The 18,055-nt window shown below is 30.0% G+C and overlaps 1 protein-coding gene across 2 annotated transcripts; it reads left to right on the forward strand.

Moving 5' to 3' along the window:
• The first annotated feature begins 11,413 nt into the window (after window positions 1-11,413).
• On the forward strand, window positions 11,414-17,685 carry LOC109796912 (uncharacterized). 2 transcript variants are annotated; one of them, XM_020356765.3, is made up of 11 exons: window positions 11,414-11,565; window positions 11,657-11,725; window positions 11,925-12,079; window positions 12,341-12,628; window positions 13,056-13,185; window positions 14,215-14,322; window positions 14,429-14,531; window positions 14,617-14,742; window positions 16,071-16,258; window positions 16,384-16,511; window positions 17,224-17,685. In XM_020356765.3, the coding sequence occupies exons 2-10, from the start codon at window positions 11,673-11,675 to the stop codon at window positions 16,478-16,480; spliced, it is 1,248 nt and encodes a 415-aa protein (XP_020212354.1). In that variant the 5' UTR covers window positions 11,414-11,565; window positions 11,657-11,672; the 3' UTR covers window positions 16,481-16,511; window positions 17,224-17,685. The 2 variants fall into 2 exon arrangements, with proteins under 2 accessions (XP_020212354.1, XP_020212355.1); XM_020356766.3 differs by having other exon boundaries at window positions 11,439-11,580.
• Window positions 17,686-18,055: the final 370 nt, after the last annotated feature.

Genomic DNA, 18,055 nt, shown 5'->3' on the forward strand with positions numbered 1-18,055 from the left:
ACGGCCTGTTCTGAAATCAGAACGGCCCGTTCTGGGACTCATCTGGAACGGCCCGTTCTCCTTCCGAAATGGCCCGTTCTCCTTCCAGAACGGCCCGTTCTCCTTTCGAAACGGCCCGTTCCCAATCAGTAGTTTGGAACGGCTCGTAATATGGGAACGGCCCGTTCTGGCTACTGAATCTTTTTTTTTTTATCTATGTTACATTATTCACTCTATAAATAGCTTCACATGCACAAGCTCAGGGAGTGGAAAAAAAAAGAGAAAGAAGAGAAGAGAGAAAGAGAGAGAAATGAGTAGGAAGAGAACAATGAAATTTTGACGTAGTTAACTCTTGTTAAATCTACATTCTAAGGTAATGGGAGGAGATCTTTATCCTTTTAAAATTTTATATAATATTATGTCATATCTATGTATATTTAGTTAGTGAGGTGTCTTTAACCTCATTTACTTGCTTAATTTATGATACTTTTTACTCTAATTAATTAATAAGATGTTGCTAGTTTATTTAATTATTTTATGATGTTTATCACTATCATTTACTAGATCAATATTCTTTAATATACTCCATTTACGTAAAATATATTATATTAAATTTTTTAAAAATTAAACATACTCAATATTAATATTAACTATAATATAGCTTTGTTAAAATATCATAAACTCATTATATTGTTATTTCTTCATGCAGTATAAAGATAAATATTATTCTATGGCCATAGAGAATAAAGTTTGAATTAATTTGTAGTTGAAGGATTGATCTTGGGGATTTAAATGAGCAATGATTTAAGGTGAAATATCCTTTTGTTGGTTGATATTATGATTATGCTCATTTATCCTGACTAGTCACTAGTAAAATAATTCAAATTTTATTATAACATGAAAATCTATAATGTATATATATATATATATATATATATATATATATATAATATTAATTATAAATAATTCTATACATTCTATTGAATTATTTGTATTTAATGGATATTTGTTCTCACTCCTCATTTTTCTTTGTTTTTTAAAATTAAATATATTACAAAATAGATGGATCTACCTACGATTCCAGGTCCTTTTACAATTGTTATTACTGTTGTCTTTCCTAGAGGGAATTGAGATGTGGATGTTGTTTCCAACTCTGTTACGTTTCAATACATATGATTATCTTCATTTTTTTTACCAAGAAAAATTCACTATTATTGATGGACCTATTATAGTAATTTCTTTATCCGCCAACCATAATAGTCCAATTGTAAATTTATTTCCATCATCAGTGTAACTATTGTAATAGAAGTAGAAGAAATGAATAATGTGTAAAATAGTACATTATTGTAAATTTTTTTAGAATAATATGTAATGTAAATATGAACTAACTATATGTAAATAAGTTCACAAAATCTTCTCTATCTTTATGAAAAATATTATTAATGATATAACTGTGATAATAAAATATAAGGAATATAGATTTAATATTATATAAATTGGGCGTTACATTTTAATGGTATCAGAACAACATTCCATGTGTAACTTGGGAAAGTGTGCTAACCATGTTTCTAGTATGATAAACTAACCTATAAAAATTTTAGATGGCAGGAAGAAGAAATATAGAACTGACTGAGGTTGTGTAAGCTATTAAGGACATGGCTGCAGCCTTTTAAGAAATCAACAACCGGAAGGAATGAGAGAGTTACAAGGGTTGGTTGAATTTATGAGAAATAAACCTTCCCATTTTGACGGAGGGTATAACCCTGAAAAAGCTGAATTATGGATTAAAGAAATAGAAAAGATATTCTGAGCCATGAATTATCCTGATAACCAAAAAGTGAACTATGCAGTGTTTATGTTAGTAGGAGAAGCAAAATATTGGTGGGATAGTACTAGAAGGTTATTAGAATGAGGAGGAGTAATTATTACATGGGAAGTGTTTAGGGCTAAATTTTTTTAAAAATATTTTCCTAATGATGTTAGGAGGACTAAAGAAATAAAATTTATGCAATTAAAACAATGGAACATGACAGTAGGAGATTATGCTTTTAAGTTTGAGGAATTGGGGAAGTATTCTGCTTTCTATTATCACCCTGATGAGAGGATGAAGTGTATTAAATTTGATGATGGACTTAGACCAGAATTAAGAAAGGTAATAGGGATATTAGATATTTATGATTTTCCCACATTAATACACAAGTGTCATTTTCTGGAAGGTTTTGATCATAATAAGGATAACAGACCAAAATCTTTTGGTCCTTAGTTTAACAAGAAAAGGAATAATGAAGGAAAACCTTATGATCGGCCTCAATGGAAACCCCAATCTTCTCAATTTGCAAGAAATTCCAGTAGACCCATGAATAATCAAGTTAAGTGTCTTAAGTGTGGACAGGGCCATTATGCTAAGGACTGTCATCTCAAAGGACATATTTGTTTCAAGTGTGGAAAGTCTGGTCATGTATTTTCTGAGTGCGGACAAGCAAAGGCACACGCAAATACTTCTAGAACCAAACTGAGAACTCCTACAACTGGGAGAGTTTATACCATGACCGGAACTGAAGCTGTTCAAAACAATGATCTAATACAAGGTAAATGTTTCATTAAAGGTAAAAATTTTAATGTACTGTATGATTCAAGCGTAACTCATTCTTTTATCTCCAATGATTATGTTCAACAACTTCAATTGTCAGTTTCTTCTTTAGAGACTAATCTAATTGTTTCAACCCTTACAAACAAATTTGTAGTTGCCAATAAAGTTTGTTTAGATTGTCCTCTTTTCATTAATGATAGAAAATTTCTTGTAAGTTTGATCTACCTACCTTTATCACAATTAGACGTGATGTTAGGTATGAATTGGTTATCTTACAATCATGTCCTTCGCAATTGTGCAGAAAAGTCTGTAATATTTTCTGATTCTAAGGACCTATCGATTTTATTATCCAAACCAATAAGCAGGTTTTCATGGGTTAAAGTTCAAGGATATTTAATCTTATCTTCTATGGAAGCTAAAGAGGAAGTCAACTTGAAAAACATAGCTGTTGTTCAAAATTTTCCTGAAGTTTTTCCTAATGATATTCCTGGTTTGCCACCTGACAGCCAAATTGAATTTTCAATTGATTTAATGCCTAGAACTGTACCAATTTCAATGGCACCTTATATAATGTCACCTTCTGAATTAGCTGAGTTGAAGAAACAATTAGAAGAGCTGCTTGAAAAACAATTTATACGCCCTAGTGTATCACCTTGGGGGGCTCCTGTTTTGTTAGTTAAAAAGAAAGATGGAAGCTTTAGGCTGTGTGTAGACTATCGACAATTAAATAAGTTTACGATAAAGAATAAATACCCTCTTCCTAGGATAGATGATTTGATGGATCAATTGAAAGGAGCCACTATGTTTTCTAAGATAGATTTAAGATCAGGATACCATCAAATCAAAGTGAAAGTAGAAGACATACAAAAAACTGCATTTAGAACAAGGTATGGTCATTATGAATATCAAGTGATGCCTTTTGGAGTGACCAATGCACGTGCAGTGTTCATGAATTATATGAATAGAATTTTTCGTACATATTTAGATCATTTTATGATAGTCTTTATAGATGATATCCACATATATTCTCGAACTCATGAGGATCATGAAGAACACCTTCAAACTGTTCTTCAAATCTTGAAAGATAAACAATTGTATGCTAAAATTTCTAAGTGTGAATTTTGGTTAGAGGAGGTTAAGTTTTTAGGACATGTGATTTCCAAAGACGGAGTGTCTGTGAATTCGTCTAAAGTAGAATCAGTTCTGCTATGGGAACCTCCAAAGACAGTGACAGAAATCCGCAGGTTTTTGGGTTTGGCAAGATATTATAGGAAATTCATTGAGAGATTTTCTAAAATAGCCATGCCTATAACTTAACTCACTAAGAAAGGGCAACCCTTTGAGTGGACAGAAAAAATGTGAGAATAGTTTTCAAGAGCTTAAGAAAAGATTAGTCACTGCATCAGCCTTAGCCTTACCCAATCCCAATGGACAATTTGTCATATTTTGTGATGCCTCAAAAATGGGATTAGGGAGTGTTCTTATGCAAGACAGAAGGGTAGTAGCATATGCTTCTAAGCAATTGAGAGCTCATGAAAAAAATTACCCAACCCATGACTTAGAACTAGCTGCCATTGTTTTTGCACTCAAGATATGGAGACATTACGTGTATGGTGGTAAGTTTGATGTTTTTAGTGATCATAAGAGTTTAAAATATTTGTTTGATCAAAGGGAATTGAATATGAGACAAAGAAGGTGGATGAAATTTTTGAAAGATTATGATTTTGAATTACATTATCATCCAGGAAAAGCCAATATGGTGGCTGACGCATTGAGTAGAAATTTTTTACATATTTCTTCATTGATAATTCATGAGATGAATTTGATAGAAAAATTTAGAGATATGAGTTTGTCAACTATGATAAGTCAGGATAGAATACAATTGCATGCAGTTCAGATTACTAGTGACTTACATGGACAAATCTGTAAGGCTAAGGTAGTTGATGAATTCATTCATTCAGAAGAAAAGATTGTTAGGACAAAAGGGTAGTGAAAAGTTTAATATAGATCAAAAGGGAGTTTTAAGATTTAATGATAGGATATGTGTGCCTAATGATTCAGAAATTAAGAAAATAATTTTAGGTGAGACACATAAGAGCAAGTTAAGCATACACCCTGGTGCAACAAAAATGTATCAGGATCTCAAGAGGATGTTTTGGTGGCCTAAAATGAAAAAGGAGGTAGCACAATATGTAGCTACATGTTTGATTTGTTAGAGGGCCAAGATAGAACACCAAAAGTTAGCAAGAATGTTGCAACCCTTAGATATAACTGAATGGAAATGAGACAACATAGCAATGGATTTTGTAGTTGGTTTACCACGAACAACAAATAAGTTTGATTCCGTATGGGTGATCGTGGATAGACTAACAAAATCTGCTCATTTCTTACCCATCAACATTACGTATTCACTAGAAAAATTGACTGAACTGTACATAAGAGAAATTGTACGGTTGCATGGTGTACCATCCAGCATAATATCTGATAGAGATCTTAGGTTCACTTTTAAATTTTGGGGAAGTTTACATCAAGCATTAGGAACTAAGCTCCGCCTTAGCTCTACATATCATCCTCAAACAGATGGGCAATCAGAAAGGACCATTCAATCCCTAGAAGACTTATTGAGAGCTTGTGTGCTAGAGGATTCTGGTAGTTGGGACCAATATTTGCCTCTAATTGAATTCACTTATAACAATAATTTCCATTATAGCATATGTATGACACCCTATGAAACTCTATATGGAAGAAAGTGCAGAACTCCTTTGTGTTGGTTTGAGACTGGGGAAAATTTAATCTTAGGTCCTAAATTGGTGCAACAAATCACCAAAAAAATCAAAATAATTCAGGAAAAATTGAGAACGACTCAAAGTAGACAAAAAAGTTATGCTGATAAAAGAAGATGACCTTTTAATTTTCAGGAAGGTGATTATGTATTTTTGAAAGTTACATCGACAACTGGTATTGGTAAGGTAATAAAATCAAAGAAACTCACACCTCGATTTATTGGTCCTTACCAAATCCTTAGAAAAATAGGCCCTGTTGCTTACCAAAATTCTTTACCTCCTTTTCTTTCTAATCTCCATAATGTCTTTCATGTGTCTCAGTTAAGAAAATATATTTCTGATCTTTCTCATGTAATAATGCCTGATACGATACAATTAAATGATAACTTTACATTTGAAACAATGCATGTGCAGATCGTAGCAGTTGAGAGGCAAACAGATTTCACTGGTAAAGGTCATTTGGAATGAGGACACTGGTGACGCTACGTGGGAATTAGAATAGAAAATTAGGGAAATTTATCCTTATTTATTTTGAGTAATAAAAATTTTAAGGACGAAGTTTTTGTAAGTAGAGGAGAATTGTAATATTATGAAATTCTTAATACAATATTATAAATTCCCTTATCGTTGCCTTATTCTTAAAATTTTTAATTACCATATTTAAAATAAATAGATAAATACATATATGTATTTTTTATATATTATAATTTATTTTATTTCCAACAAATTAAAATGGAAATATTTAGTATTCAATTTTATTATAAGTTTGTTTCTTTTAAAAATAATATTATGATATATATATATTTAAAATTTCAAATTGTTAATATAAGTAATTATATATATATATATATATATATATATATATATATATATATATATATATATATAAACATTATGAAAGGGTAAAAAAAATTAAATTTTTTTAAAAATTATTATTTTATTGAAAAAAAAAGAAAACAAAAAATCTGTAATAAAAATATGTTGTTGTACACCTTATCACCTTATCCTCTTATCCCTTAATTAATATACCTTATCTCTAAGAAACTAGGAAGAAATGGAGCATAGGAAACTAACCAAATGAAACCAAATTTCCATTAAAAGTTAACCATGTAATCATTGTCATTCACTCTATAAATAGCTTCACATGTACAAGCTCACGGAGTGGGGAAAAAAACAGAGAAGGAAGAGAAGAGAGAAAGAGAAAAAGAGAGAGAAGTGAGTAGGAAGTGAACAGTGAAATTTTGACATAGTTAACTCTTGTTAAGTCTACATTCTAAGGTAAGGGGATGAGATCTTTATCCTTTTAAAATTTTATATACTATTTATTATATTATATCTATGTATATTTATTTAGTGAGGTGTCCCTAATCTCATTGACTTGCTTAATCTATGATACTTTTTACTCTAAATAATTAATAAGGTGTTGCTAGTTTATGTTATTTAATTATTTTATGATGTTTATCACTATCATTTACTAGATCAATATTGTTTAATACATTCTATTTACATAAACTATATTATATTAATTTTTTAAAAATTAAACATACTTAAACTTATTTAGCTTAATTATTTTTATATTAATATTAACTATAATATAGTTTTGTTAAAATATCCTAAGCCCATTATATATTGTTATTTGTTCATACAGCATAAAGATAAATATTATTTTATGGCCATAGAGAATAAAATTTGAATTAATTTGTAGTCGAAGGTTTGACCTTGGAGATTTAAATGAGTAAAAATTTAAGGTGAAATATCTTTTTGTTGGTTGATATTATGATTATGCTCATTTATCCTGATTGGTCACTACTAAAATAATTCAAATTTTATTATAACATGAAAATTTAATATATATATATATATATATGTTTAATATTAATTATAAATAATTCTGTACATTCTATTGAATTATTTGTATTTATTGGATATTTGTTCTCACTCCTCTTTTTTCTTTGTTTTTTAAAATTAAATTATTACAAAATAAATGGATCTACCTACGATTCCAGGTCCTTTTACAGTTGTTATTATTGCTGTCTTCCCCAAAGGGAATTAGGATGAGGATGTTGTTTCCAACTCAGTTACATTTCAAGGCATATGATTATCTTCATCTTTTTTTCGACAAAAAAAAAACCCACTATTATTGATGGACCTATTATATTAATTTCTTTATTCGCCAACCATACTAGTCCAATTGTAAATTTATTTCCACCATCAGTGTAACTATTGTAATAGAAGTGAAAGAAATGAATAATGTGTAAAATAGTACATTATTGTAAATATTTTTAAAATAATATGTAATGTAAATATGTACTAACTATATGTAAATAAGTTCACAAAATTTTCTTTGTCTTTATGAAAAATATTATTAATGATATAATTGTGATAATAACATATAAGGAATATATATTTAATATTATATAAATTGGGCGTTACATATTGACTTAACAATCAACAAGTAAACAAGTAAAAGGATAAGAAAGAGAACTTGCAAACTTAATTTTATATTGATTTGACCAACCCTTGCCTACGTCTAGTCCTCAAGTCACCCACTTGAGATTTCCACTATCTTTGTAAATTTTTTTACATTAGATGAACAGTCAAACACCTTGGAATCCCTTTCCTTTGTGTTGAGTTCCAGTCACACTCAAGAGAAACACTCTCTTGATTACAACAAATGAATTAAAGTTTTTTCACAGGATAAACTCTCTAGAAGAGTAGATGAAACAAATTGAAGATCCTATAAGAACTTTTAAAGATTTTTGCAAGTGTTTGGCCATGTAGTTTTTCAAAAAGGTTTCTCACAATTGAAAAATTAGTTATTTTTCTCATAAGTTTAGAGGAATATATATATGAGGAAAAATTCAAAGCTTTCTAGTCTTTTCATGAAGAGTTGTAACTTTAAATGTTATTTTGAAAAGATATGTTGGTAATCGATTATAATGGGTTGGTAATCGATTACAACAGTTAAAAATTCAAATTTTAATAATATCGTTGATGCTTTCTAATTTGAATTATACAACATCTGGTAATCGATTACCAGACCAAAAATGTGTATTCCAGGGTTTTAATAAATTTAATCTTTCATACATTTCTTGAAGTATTATTTTGAAAATTTGTTACCTTGTAAAAACTTAAATAATACTTTTACTTCTTATCAAAAGTATATTAAATCGTTTCCTTTAAAAAATATTTAAAGGCCAATACATCTTGCAAAATCTTAGAGATTCTTTTAATAAGGAAACTAAATTGATTAAGACTTATCTAATCTTGAACTTGAATCAACTTTGCTTCATGCACAATCTTGTGAATCTTTAAAGATACGTCTTTGTATTGGGATCATCAAATCCTGCAAGTGTTACTTCCACACAATCAAATTCATTTTTATCTCATATGAAGGCTAAAAAGGTTATCTACAACTCTTATGAAGACTTCACGTTTTAACTCCACCATCTACTATACTGAAAATCACAAAAATCGTAACATTTTGTCTAATACTGACAACTTGACCTTTACTTACTAAAAAGGTCATAACTAGAGTTCTATACCTCTTTTTTAGGTTATTCTAAGGCTATTGAAAGGTTGACATCTAGGGATATAACTTTTATAAAGACAACAAAGACTAATTCGAAAAATATCAATATGCTCAATTGTTTAAAAATTCCTCAGCAAATTTCTTCTAGAGACACCCTTGATTCTCATCTCTAAATCCACTCGGTCATTTCATGATAAAGACCATTTATATTTTTTGCGATTTTGGAGTTTCCACGCCTTTCTAATCCATCCCAAACTCACTTACAAGCTTTTATCTCAAATCTAAACCATAAAAATGATTCGAAATAACATATTCAACATGCAAACTAGTTCAAATGCAACATGCATACCCCTAACAATGAGATATCAACAACTTTAGGGTTTGGTTCACCTTCCCTGGAAACCTTGACTTCACGACTTCAAAAATCATCTTAAAAATGACAATTCAAGCCACCAATGGGAAAATCAACAACATATTAAGAACACCAAAAATCCTAAAAGCCCAACATCCATCCTCTCATACATATTTACACAATATTCAACAACTAGTTGAACTTACCCATTAGAAATCACATCCAAAACAACAATAAGAAACATGCAATCATTTAAGCTACAAACTTTCCTTACCTTTTGAAGAAATGAATCAATGAGGGTAAGGAAAAGACGTTATGAACTCCGCATCACATCTTTTCGCAAGATGGATCAATTATTAGAAGGAGGGGAGGGAGGCTTCTAGGAGGAGAAAACTCTTGTTTCCTTAAGAAAAACTTATCTTTAGACAATGGAGAAAAACTTCCGAATGAAAAGTTTTTCTAAAAATAAAAAGTTATAAGTCTCCACTTGAGAAATCCCACATAAACTCCTCCTAAAGTTGAACCCACTCACTCTATACAAGACTCTTAACGTACGACTTGAACTAGCACATGAAAACATGAATGTTTCAAGGTGTGTTTTTGGTTGGTTTACATGATGAATAATAATATAGATATTCTTTCCTATACTATTATATTTTTGAAATCTAGCTTACCCTTATGTGTTTTCAATGTGGTATGGACTGTGATGATTATGATTTTTCATGGGAGAAATATAAGGTTAGATGGAGAGAGATAGTAGAGTTGTTGATGGACCATGTATTAATTGGCGATGTAGTTGATGACTACTTTTGGAGTTGTATAATTTTGCCTGACTGACACCCTTATAATGCGTTTGGATGAGAAATTTAAATGGAGTAATTCATTTATTTGAAGGATTTCAAATTCTTTAAGGTGAAATACCTTGTTTGGATGGAGAATTTACAAAGAATTTGAAATTCAAGTATTTGTGAAATTCTTTGAAATAGTAGAATTTCAAATTCTCCCAAAAAAGTAAGAATTTGAAATTCCTCATATTTTTTTTTTCTTATTTCATTTATATATTTTACCTTATCTCTTATCTCTTCATGTTTTTAATTATTAAATATTCAAAATTATTTTTAAAATTATTAAATATTATCTAATATTATTTTTCAAAATAATTAAATATTTAAAAATTAGCTAATATTTATTTTTATAAAATTTAATTTAAAATTCTCAACATATAAATATATTTTTAAAATCAATTTTACCATGGTAGAATCAAATTATCATATTTAACATAATAATTTAAAATTTAAGAACTTTGAATTGACTTATCTAAACAAAATATTTTAAGAATGATAGAAATTGAAATCAAAGTAATTCAAATACCAAGAATTTAAAATTCCTTAAATTTGTAAAATTCCTCATCCAAACACACCATTAGGTCATATAATTTACTTTTCTGAATTACTTTGCGTGTGCGTGCATGTATGTGTAAGTGTGTTTATATTTTGATTTATATGTAAAAAAGTATTTACAATTTGATTCCACAAACTATCAACATCATAATAATATTGGATAAACCATTTCCATTTTATCAAAACAAAATATTATATCCAAAGTTGTTATTACAAATAATTTCACAATTATCTTTTTAATAAAAAATGAGGTTCATTTTTTAGCCTTAACATATAACTACAATTAAAAATATTATTTTATTTTTGTAATGACCGACTTAATAGAAATTCTTTATTATACAAATAATATTTATATTGTAGTTTGTGGTGCTTTTTTTTTAGAGATTTTAATGGTAAATTAAAAATAATGAATTATTTTCTTAAAATTTTCCATCCAAACACTATTTATGAATTAAAAATCAAAATTCTTAAAATTTTAAATTTATTAAAAATCTGAAATACTCCAAACACACACGAAATAAAAAAAAAAATCAATTATTTCACATGGTATTCTTTTTTGTTGAATAAAAAGGGCCTAAGCCCAAACACACATGATATTGGTAATGGGTATCACGATCCTAACTTGATCTATCCGATTCCAGGAAACAGATAATTCGGTACATTTATGAATTCAAGCAGGTATAAACACTGCCGTCAGATTAAGATCTGACGGATCTCTTTTTATCACGTAGCAGACTCTGATCTATATCCAACGGTTACAATTAAATGACTACGTGAGTTCATTGAATTCTGGAGTGCAGAGAATTCGCTTTCAGCGGATACAGTTGTAAATCAAAATTCACTCCAGAACCCTACTCTTCTATTCTCAATTATTTCTCTCTCGCAAACATTGTTGATTACAAGAAGTCCAATTAAAGAGCTTTGACATTGTAACACTACTTTAGGTTACCCTTTTGTTTGTATTTTCATAAAGTAAAATCCTTTTCTGTTTTTCTTAGTTATTATCATTGTTATTTTCAGGTTGAGTTCGGCCAAAATGCCGGATGTTCAAACCCTTGTCAATGAATTTTTGAATCAGCTCAAAAAGCGGTAATTTTTTTCTCCTCTGACACTGTTTGAGTTCAATGAATGGTGTATGAGGAACCATCATGTGCTTTTCGAGGTTTAGGATTAGGAAATGGGAACTGAGTTTGTTATTTTCTCTCTTAACTATGTGTGTGTTTGATTTCTTATTAATTTATTTTTGGTGATTTCTTATTTATTTATTTCTTTTGCTGAGCGATGCTAGTAAAATTGAAGGTTCTCAGGCCACAGCAAAGCAAACAGCAGAGCTGCTCCGGTCTGTGATTTCACAGCAGAGAGTGCCACACACAAACCAGACCACAGCTTTGATTAATGCAGTAAGAGCTGTGGGGGAGCAACTTATTGCTGCTAATCCAGTTGGTATGTTAAGATTAAGCTTTGTTTTTTGTTTAGTGTAACTATAACTATGCATTTTGTTTGTGTTGTGTTCAATGATTTATAACAGTTGAAATGTATATTTTTGGGTTTAATTGCTGTCTGGTTGCCTAGGTTAGCAGTGCTGATTTTGTTGAAGGGTTTGTTACAGTCATATGCAATTATGCATAAGTTTATTTTGATTTGGGGATTATGGAGATTGATTTGTTGTTTGCCTATAGTGACATGTCATGTATGTGGTTGCAGAGCTGGCTGTGGGAAATATCGTGAGACGTGTTTTGCACATTATAAGGGAAGAGGATCTTTCCCTTGCGACAGCTGCTATGGCTGGTTTGGGGGTTTCAGCTGCAAGTGATGATGAAGATGATGTGGAGCGAGGTGAAAATTCTGTTTTATCTGCTGCTGTTGTTGCAGCAGCTGCTCGAAGCACATTGCGTCCACCGTCATTGCAAACTCTTCTAGAGGATACCTCTGAATCAGCTGCTGCTCCCCATACATCTTCCTCCGGTGGGGAATCTGATGGGAGAAGTAGATGTGAGTATGACAAGGTTATTGAGAGTTTTAGAGCTTTTATAATATTTTGCATGATATATTCTTTTTGCTTCTTAATGAAAAAAGGCTTTTGTTTTCTGAGTACGCTGAAATTTTCTTTTAAATGCAATAGTGAAGTTATTCTTTTTTTATTTCATCCTTTTGCATGCAAAAATTCATGTATGACCAAAGATTTTTGTAGTTTAGGTTAGATAACTTTCGTCGATGCAACAAATATTATTTTTTCTCATATTTTCAGAGATACTAGGATGCTTCATTGACATTACTGGATGTTTATTTGTTGATCCCTGTGAATAATTTATAATATTGTTTCCTTCGTGTGTTGCATTTGATGATGAAATATGTGTTGTTGTTTTGGTGGTCAATTGCATGTCTTTCTGTGTTTGAGTTTTGTTTTCCTTTGTTACAGCTGTTGAAAAAGGTTCAAAAAGTCGGAAATTGAAGCACGATGTCCTTGAAGCAGTCAATGAACTTATTCAAGACATATCTACTTGCTATGAACAAATAGCTGAGCAGGCAGTTGAGCACATTCATCACAAGTTTGTTTCCCATGAAACTACTATAGGATATACTGTTTAGCTCTAGCTACTTCAATGTGCTTGTTTGAACACATGTTATAGATGCTTCTCAAAAGCAGATTGTTCTGTGACTGAAAAGCTTGCATGGAATTTTTTACATATTTACAGACAATTTATTTTGGCCTACAAATGGGTATTGAAAGCATTTTGTTTTCTGAGTGAGTATTGTTTTACCAGGTCTTAATTGTGAACAGTACATTATATATATATATATATATATATATATATATTTCTAGATGGTCTAATATGTAATCACAAACTAAAACTGTTTTTGATATTTATAACAACTGTATAGGAAGCAATGCACATGTTAAGTGCCAATATATTCTTTGAGTGCTTTCTACATTATTTTTATAATGGCAAAAATATTGGACTGAAATAGAATACCAACACAATTGGAAGAATCCATCTAATTTTTTATGTAACTACTTATATGGTGTTGAGTTTATCAAGCCAGTTTTATTGAAGCTTCGCTTGGAGACTGTCTTACCTGTAACATTATTTTATGAACATATGGCAATTGTATTACTGGGTTGGCTTCTGTTGAGTGTTGACTTATATTATTAGTCAAAGACCAATTTTGAAATACATAACATTTCTTTAGAGTATCATGCATATATTTTATGAATGACATTTAATTTAAAACATCAAACAATGGAGTCTTCAATTTATTTTTTAAAGTAACTATGACGTGGCTTTGTTTTTGTATATTGGGAACATGAGTTGATTTTCCTGTTGATGTTCTCAAATTTGAGGTTGTGTTGCAGAAGATTGTTTAACTACGTGACTGACATTAGGGTCCATACATTTTTCTTGTTATTTTTTTTCTTGTATCTCTAGTATCTTAAATAACCAAGGCAAATGTTCTTCTGTTGATTTTTTTATTGTCTTGATATTGTGATTATTTTTTCTTTATTATCTGTTTTAGATAGAAGAAAATCTTTTATTCTTTTTCTTATTATCTTACAGTTCTGTTTGTATGATTTTCAGTGAGGTAATATTAACGCTAGGCAGCTCAAACACAGTGTTGGAATTTCTTTATGCAGCAAAGGAAAAACAGAGATCATTTAAGGTCTTTGTTGCTGAAGGTGCCCCAAGGTTGGAAGTAGTGGCTATCTAACATTTACATGGAATGATGGTGTGATTTATTAGCGATGAACTTTTCCTCATAAGTCCATTTAATGATTACTGTGCGTTCGATCAGATATCAGGGACATCTCCTTGCAAAAGAATTGGCTGCCAGAGGCTTACAGACCACAATAATTACTGACTCAGCTGTTTTTGCCATGATTTCCCGAGTGAACATGGTATGTGAAAATCCTGGCATAGTTTTTGGAATCAATCAAGACTCTTATGCTGAATTTGAATTGATATAAACTTACCATTAAGTAGGTTATTGTTGGAGCTCATGCTGTAATGGCTAATGGTGGAGTTATTGCCCCGGTTGGGTTAAATATGGTTGCACTTGCAGCTCAAAGGCATGCTGTTCCATTTGTTGTACTTGCTGGGAGTCACAAGGTGAGTTGTTAACTTTAATATCTCTGTGTCTCACATCTGTCACGTTCTAAGAAACAAGAATGCTTATGAATTTAGATAGATTCCCCATAATTTCTTTCTTGTTCTGATAAATTTGGAAATAGGATGATAGTTTATTGCCAAATTCATCGAGACAAAGAATATGAATTGTCTTTTGCACATATGGACTTTAGAATTAATTATTGATTGGATAACACATTACAGTTTGTATATTTGTAAATTGGAATATCAGAATCAAAATAAATACTTAATCAATATGGTGTTTTTATGTTTTACTGAATTGTCAAAATGAATAACCAAACAATATTTGATAGTTCAAACCAAATATTAGGCATAAGAAGCATGATATGTATTCAAGTCAAATTTATATGGATATATAACATTAGTTTTAACTTTTGCACCTTCTTCCTTCTTCTTCTTCTTTAAACTGGATATGGAGGATAAACATAGAAATATGTAAACCAGCTATGAACTGTCAACCCAATATGTTCCGTTATATGTTTAGTCCTTGTTTTGGCTATTTAGACAACTTATTATGTATTAAAAGGGTGATGAGGAAGAGATAAACGGTTTTAACTTTTAATGAATTGGGAATGTGTATAAATACGAAGTCTTTGAAATATAAATTTAAACAAAAAAGCTTGTAAAAGTTTTGGCCACTAGTTTAAAATAATGTTACTAGAAATTTTATTATGAAGAGGTGACAGTGAAGCCTGGAATTTCTAATATATAGCCATATAGATGATAATTTATTCATTTCTTATAGTTCTGGAGGAATCCAAATTCATTTTCTGTTTTAAAAATTGTATTATCATTGTATGGGTACATCTTGTACTTTACCAAGTATGATTGAATAAAAATTCTGTTTTTTGCTCTTCAAAATAAAAAAAAAAATTGTATTATCATAAATTGAAGGGTACCGAGTGTCAATGGATTTTTACAAGCTGCTGAATAATACTCCTGTTGGCTGCACATTATATCCATCTAGTAAATGTAATGTAAGTTTAAAGTCTAGATATCTCAAACTCTTCAAATTGGTACTCTTGACCTAATGGTGGGATTTGTAGAGATTTGAAATCCTGAATTTTCCTTCATTTTATATGATAATGAAATAGGTGTTTCTTAGGCATTGACTCAGTTAAGATGTGTCCAGACTGTGATAATATTATCAATAATACACAGTACCTCTAGGCTTTCCATTAATTGCTTTTAAGCAAATTTTGATGCCATCTAAAATTAGTTTGTGATCTCCATCTACTCAGTTACCAACTGTTTGGCTTTTGTTGAAAGTTGCTATATTTTGTTTACAGTTGTGCCCTTTGTATCCACACAATCCAGAAGTCCTACTGAATGAGCTGAGATCCCCATCTGAGCTACTTGACTTTGGAGAATTCTCAGATTGCATGGATTCTGCTAGTGGCACTGGTTCTCTTCATGTTGTCAATCCAACATTTGATTACGTGCCACCAAAACTTGTTAGTCTCTTTATTACAGACACGTAAGTTGAACCGAAATTGATTTGGAAAACTATCTTTCCTTTATCACTGACTTAGAAGATGCATGTACCAATAGTAATTGGTTTCATTTTCTGTATTTGTTTGTTTGGAAACTACTGGTTCTCAGAGGAGGGCATAACCCGTCATATGTGTACCGGCTCATAGCTGATTACTACTCAGCTGATGATTTGGTGGTGAAAAGAAGACCTACTACAGGGAGTTGAGTTCAGCTACCCCAAATTTTGTCCTATAACTGTAAGTAAGCAATTCATTCTTTTTTTATATGCAGTTCTTTATATGAACCATATTATTCATGAATTTTGACAGTCAAATAAATTATTATTATTATTATCCAGTCTTATAAATCTGAATTCTCATTCTTTTTGTTTTTGGCAAAGTTTGAATTCTCATTCTTGAATAGTGTGTCTAAGAGTTACTCTCATCCTTATTAAGTTCCATGACTTTCTTGAATTAAGCATTTTAGTTTTTTATTTTTATTTTTTATTTTTTTATATTTATTTTCCTTTCAAGTATCATTTCTTAATTTTATTTAAATTTTAAATCTTGATACATTGTATCATATTTAAGATACCATTCCCTTTCAGATAACTGAATTCTTAAATTATTATAATCTTAATCATTTTAAATTTGGATTTGGTTTTTAAAATACCATATTAATGAGTGTGTTCTGATTTTAATTATTTTGCATTAAATTTTAAATGTCTTCATCTCTTTAATTTATCCATATTTAATATAATAGAATTTTTATTGTTAATAATAAAAACATTTATTGTTCTTTTCAATTCATTTTTATTTAAAGTTAATATTACCCGTATAACGCAAAGGAAACTTGCTTATTGTTATTAATATTATTGTAACATCCAAGGCTTTTGTAGCAATACTTGTAATGGTTTTTTCTGTTTTAAAGGAACATGTATTTAATGACATTTTGGTGGTCAATTTTCAGGTTGGTGGTGGTGGCCTGTGATGACATCAGGTAAAGATATGTTCACGATCATTTGTGTAGTAGAAAATGAACCTTGTTAATGCTGGAAAATGGGGTGGAGAATTTGTACACCGTGGAAATATCAAGTGAAAATGAAATAAAGAAAATTACATTTTTGTAGTTGCTGACTTTATGGACATAACCTTCTTGTCGTTTTAGTTTTCGGTCCAATCGTGAGCATTCAAGGTCCCCCCATTTTATATTTTACATCTTTGTTTCCTCGTAAAGGAATGATAATACTATTTTCGTCTTTATATGCACAATCATCTAGTCTAGTTATCTGAATTTTATTTGTTGTGATGGTAACATCCTGTTTATCATTTGAACAAATGAAAATCATAGGCTTTTGAGAACAAAGTCTGAGGGGATGGTTTGTCCTGAAATCTGTCTAAATTTTAAGACAAATTCGATTTTCCTTTTAAAGTGCAATTGAGTATCTTGAACTCTTTTTTATTTGTCTTGGTTGGTTATTTTATGATCCATATTGAGTTTTTGTATTAAATTAAATTTTTATTTTTCTTTTGATTAAATTGTTCATTACAGATTTTTTATTTCCTTTAATTAATATTAAAATTTTCAATTAACATCAATTCTATAGCGACATTTATAAATTATTGAAATTCTTGTAACTAAATATTATCTTATTATTTTTAAATCATATTTAAGTGTTATATTTTTAAATACATGTACAATATATAAAATATTTTCAGGATGATGTTCTATTTAAAAATAAATGGGCTATGTTTGCATTCAAATAAATGCTTAAAAATTGAAAATTTTAAAAAACTCTAAA

The sequence above is a fragment of the Cajanus cajan genome, chromosome 1, assembly GCF_000230855.2.
Source record: "Cajanus cajan strain Asha chromosome 1, NIPB_CcT2T_4, whole genome shotgun sequence".
NCBI classification, from domain to species: Eukaryota; Viridiplantae; Streptophyta; class Magnoliopsida; order Fabales; family Fabaceae; genus Cajanus; species Cajanus cajan.

What these genes read in the sequence shown, in the direction of transcription:
- LOC109796912 (XM_020356765.3), top strand. Translation starts at nt 11,673, where the DNA reads ATGCCGGATGTTCAAACCCTTGTCAATGAATTTTTGAATCAGCTCAAA. An exon ending in GTTGCTGAAGGTGCCCCAAG is followed by an intron (nt 14,323 to 14,428) that starts GTTGGAAGTAGT and finishes GCGTTCGATCAG; the next exon opens with ATATCAGGGACATCTCCTTG. An exon ending in TGATTTCCCGAGTGAACATG is followed by an intron (nt 14,532 to 14,616) that starts GTATGTGAAAAT and finishes ACCATTAAGTAG; the next exon opens with GTTATTGTTGGAGCTCATGC.